General features: G+C 37.8%; 1 protein-coding gene across 1 annotated transcript in view; it reads right to left on the reverse strand.

Moving 5' to 3' along the window:
• The window catches only part of LOC310808975 (deoxynucleoside triphosphate triphosphohydrolase SAMHD1-like), a 14,033-nt gene continuing 10,184 nt past the window's right edge, over positions 1 to 3,849 (reverse strand). The window contains exons 14-16 of the mRNA XM_083676078.1: positions 3,313 to 3,417; positions 2,940 to 3,077; positions 1 to 1,365 (exon numbers count right to left, since the gene is read on the reverse strand). Coding sequence (XP_083532204.1) covers positions 1,354 to 1,365; positions 2,940 to 3,077; positions 3,313 to 3,417 — 255 coding nt within the window. The 3' untranslated portion in view covers positions 1 to 1,353. The remainder of the gene's footprint in view (positions 1,366 to 2,939; positions 3,078 to 3,312; positions 3,418 to 3,849) is intronic.

Raw genomic sequence — 3,849 nt, forward strand, 5'->3', positions numbered from 1 at the left:
AGATTTATTTTCCTGCCGTGGTTTAGTTACATTCGGTATTACCGTATTACACCATCCTTAAAAATGTTGAGCCCAATATTAAAGGGAGGTAAAAAGTTAATAAAGGTTAAAGGCACAATCTGTTATATTTCCTGATATTCTGTGGTCATATTTCAATGAATGACATCTTGATTCTTGAAGAATATGCCTTGTGAGCCAGGTAGTTTACGATTGTCTTAACGCGGCCAGAACCCACACATATGTTTATGTTTTTGTTGTCTTTGTAAACAAACGTTTTATACATACACTTAAATATAGTATGATGATCTATGGGATTCCATCCATGGGTCCATCATTTAAAAGGGGTTACATTTATCTAAACCTATCTCTCAGTTTACATTCCTAGGTGGCGGGGGAAATTTTAGTTCAAATTTGAATTGAAGTGATGTAGAATTGAATTAGAATTTTAATTAGAGGAAGTAGAAATTAATTATGAATCTATTTAATTTACTCTATACAAAACTATCATGTTTATCTTTATCTTGAGATTATATATACCACACCCTCATCTCCGTTATGCTGAGATTATATATACCACACCCTCATCTCCGTTATGCTGAGATTATATATAACACACCTTCATCTCCGTTATGCTGAGATTATATATACCACACCCTCATCTCCGTTATGCTGAGATTATATATACCACACCCTCATCTCCGTTATGCTGAGATTATATATAACACACCTTCATCTCCGTTATGCTGAGATTATATATACCACACCCTCATCTCCGTTATGCTGAGATTATATATAACACACCTTCATCTCCGTTATGCTGAGATTATATATACCACACCCTCATCTCCGTTATGCTGAGATTATATATACCACACCCTCATCTCCGTTATGCTGAGATTATATATAACACACCTTCATCTCCGTTATGCTGAGATTCTCAAATAATAAACTACTATATACTGTATACTAATATGATACCTGAGTTAAGTTACATTTTACCATCGAATATATCATTGGTTATTTTCATGGCAAACAAATATGGTGAGAATGGTCATGAGAGTCTTGTTGCCAGGATAGTACAAACAGACATTTGACATCGTGGTTAATTGAGTTTGGTAAATGAGCACTCTTACAAAGCTCTGCTAATTATATTTTTTGTCAATTCATCTTATTTCTGTCAAGCAATTTTCTTCTTATGGATTCCAAATGATACATTCCAAATGATACATTCCTGGATTTTAAAATTCGATGGATCTGGATTTATTTTAACCTGAAATCTTCTCAATTTGGTCCAGTTGCGTTTCATATTGTCCAGTCCACGTCTCCCACTCAGCTGTTCCAGTTTTAAGAGGGTTAACCCCGAATCTGGGTAAAAAAAAAAACGAACAAATTAGCACACAGACGTGCCAATAAGCTTGAGATGGACACACAGGAAAAGACTCATCTAGAGCCTCCAGGGAACCCAGGAGAATCTGCCCGAACCTAAACCCTAACCTTACCCTTAACCAGACCCTTAACCCGAGCCCTAACGTTAACCAAACCCTTAAACCTAACCAAACCCTTAACCCTAACCTTAACCAAACCCTTAAGCCAAGCTCTAACCCTAACCAAACTCTTAAACCTAACCAAACTCTTAACCAAACTCTTAACCCGAGCCCTAACCTTAACCAAACAAGAAAATTCAGCATCGCTCTGCTGGTCAGACGTGTCATCTAAGTTGTTCCTGTTCACAACCTCGCACTATACTACCCCTGTTTACAGTTAGGATGAGGAGGTATGTTTAAGGGTAACTACAGCAGAGCTGCAACAATTACACTTACATTTTGCTAATAATTATTTGCTTTTTTGGCTTGTGCCATAATCAGACATATTCAGTCATACACTGATCATGTAAAATACATTTCATAATTGAAGAGAGGAAATGATGTGACCCGTGGAGAAAAGTTTGTCTCACAAATGTACATTAGCTTGCTGACTAGTTTTTTCTAGCAAAACTTGATGTGACGGAACACACCTGACTAACCAGAAACACCTGCCAAGCCGACTGTCCCATTAGTTTTGGTGCCCTGAAAATGGAGGACTATGTATAAAAAAGTGTTGTAATTTCTAAATGGTTAAACCAATATGTACACAATTAGTAATTGTTTAGTAATTGTTTAGTAATTGTTTGATTTCAAATCCAAACTTTTGGAGTATAGAGCCAAAAGAAGAAAAAATGCTTCACTGTCCCGTTACTTATGTAGGTCACTATTTAAGCGATAGCATTTAGTTTTGAATGCTCTCTGAGCATGCTGCACTGTTGCTCCAAAAGAGGAAATGGTATTTCAGTTTTTACAACTTGAATGAAGCCTGTTCAATACGTCTACTGCAGGCACCATGTGCAATTAATGTTGTTTTCCTCATGTTCCTCAAAATCTCCTGCTTGTGGGGCGCTCAGTGGCGTAGCACACTAAGGCGCATACCATATAATCGCAAGGTCCCTGGTTCGATTCGACATATCCTGCATGTCATCCCTCCTCTCTCTCTCTCTCTCACCCATCCTTCCTGTCAATTTCTACTGTCTCTATCCCAATAAAGCAGAAATGCCCTAAAAATATATTTAAAAATATAAATAAAAATCTCCTGCTTGTAAAGTCCCAATGCAAAATGTCTCTGGAACGATGGTATTTCAACGCAGCGTTTATCATAACCGATGTGTTGTGTGTATGCAGCAGACTGCACGTCAGTGTGATGTCATTCCCCCACATCCGTAACTGGTTTTAAATTTGAAGTCTTGAATCTATAGAATGATTTGATTATTCGAAAATATATTCCACATATCATCAACAACAATAATCATTAGTTAGAATTACTTCATAGTCAAAGCCCAAGTAGAAGACGAAGGAAGAAGTAGCCCAAGTAGGAGAAGAAGGTAAATGAATACACTGAAAATGTTTTACCTGAGGGTTTGGCAATCTTTCTGCGTCACACCATTTCCTAAAGCACCTTGCCGCTTCCTCCATACTCTCCTCATCAGTCTTCTTGCAGTAAAGACGAATAAACTGCTCAGAAAACCTTTCAGGCAGGAGCTGGGACACCTGGTGGGATACAGTATAACAGAGAACCTCATGCCAAAGAGACACCAGGAACATCGGACACATTTCTGGAGGGTTGCTAACTTTTATTTATTTATTTATTTTTTAATTTTTTTATGAAGTTTTTATATCCAACGCAGATGAAATACTATCACACTTCTTTTTGTGTGGTATGCAAAAAATGAACCCAAAATAGCGCACTGCAACCACCGGAAAACAAAGCAAGGGTGGGTCTAACCTGGTCACTGGGAATCTGCCTGGCCATTTCAGGATTGGCCTTGGAATAGAAGCGCATGTGGTCGATGGGGTTCTGGTTCTGCATACCGTAGTTCATGTTAATGATCTGAAAGGAGAAAGAGTTAAAGGAGCAGCTCATTATGGTTTCCACCTACCATGACTGTTGTCAACTCCCTCAGATCATATTAAGGTCCATATCACCCAACTTCCCTTTCTTGGTACACATTCTTTGTTTAGATATTACAGCCATAGGAATCCATGCATTCTGAAAGTGCATATGAGAGACCTTTCAAACATGCCTATCCAAGTCCTATACTATTCAGAAAGAAAGTCATTCTGTTATGCTAAAATTAACTGTAGCAGATTGTTCTTTTAACTGTCCTCCATCTTTGTTTTGAAACAGTCTAGGTGTTTTAAAATAATTTAAGATTCCTTGTGTGAAATGGGAAGGAATTATCAAAAGATGAAATATCCCTTTAAAACACCTGAATTAATTCAACAGCATCAGTGGTGGGGGCTTACGATGAGGCTGTTAACC

Source organism: Argentina silus (assembly GCF_951799395.1).
Source record: "Argentina silus genome assembly, chromosome: 8".
NCBI classification, from domain to species: Eukaryota; Metazoa; Chordata; class Actinopteri; order Argentiniformes; family Argentinidae; genus Argentina; species Argentina silus.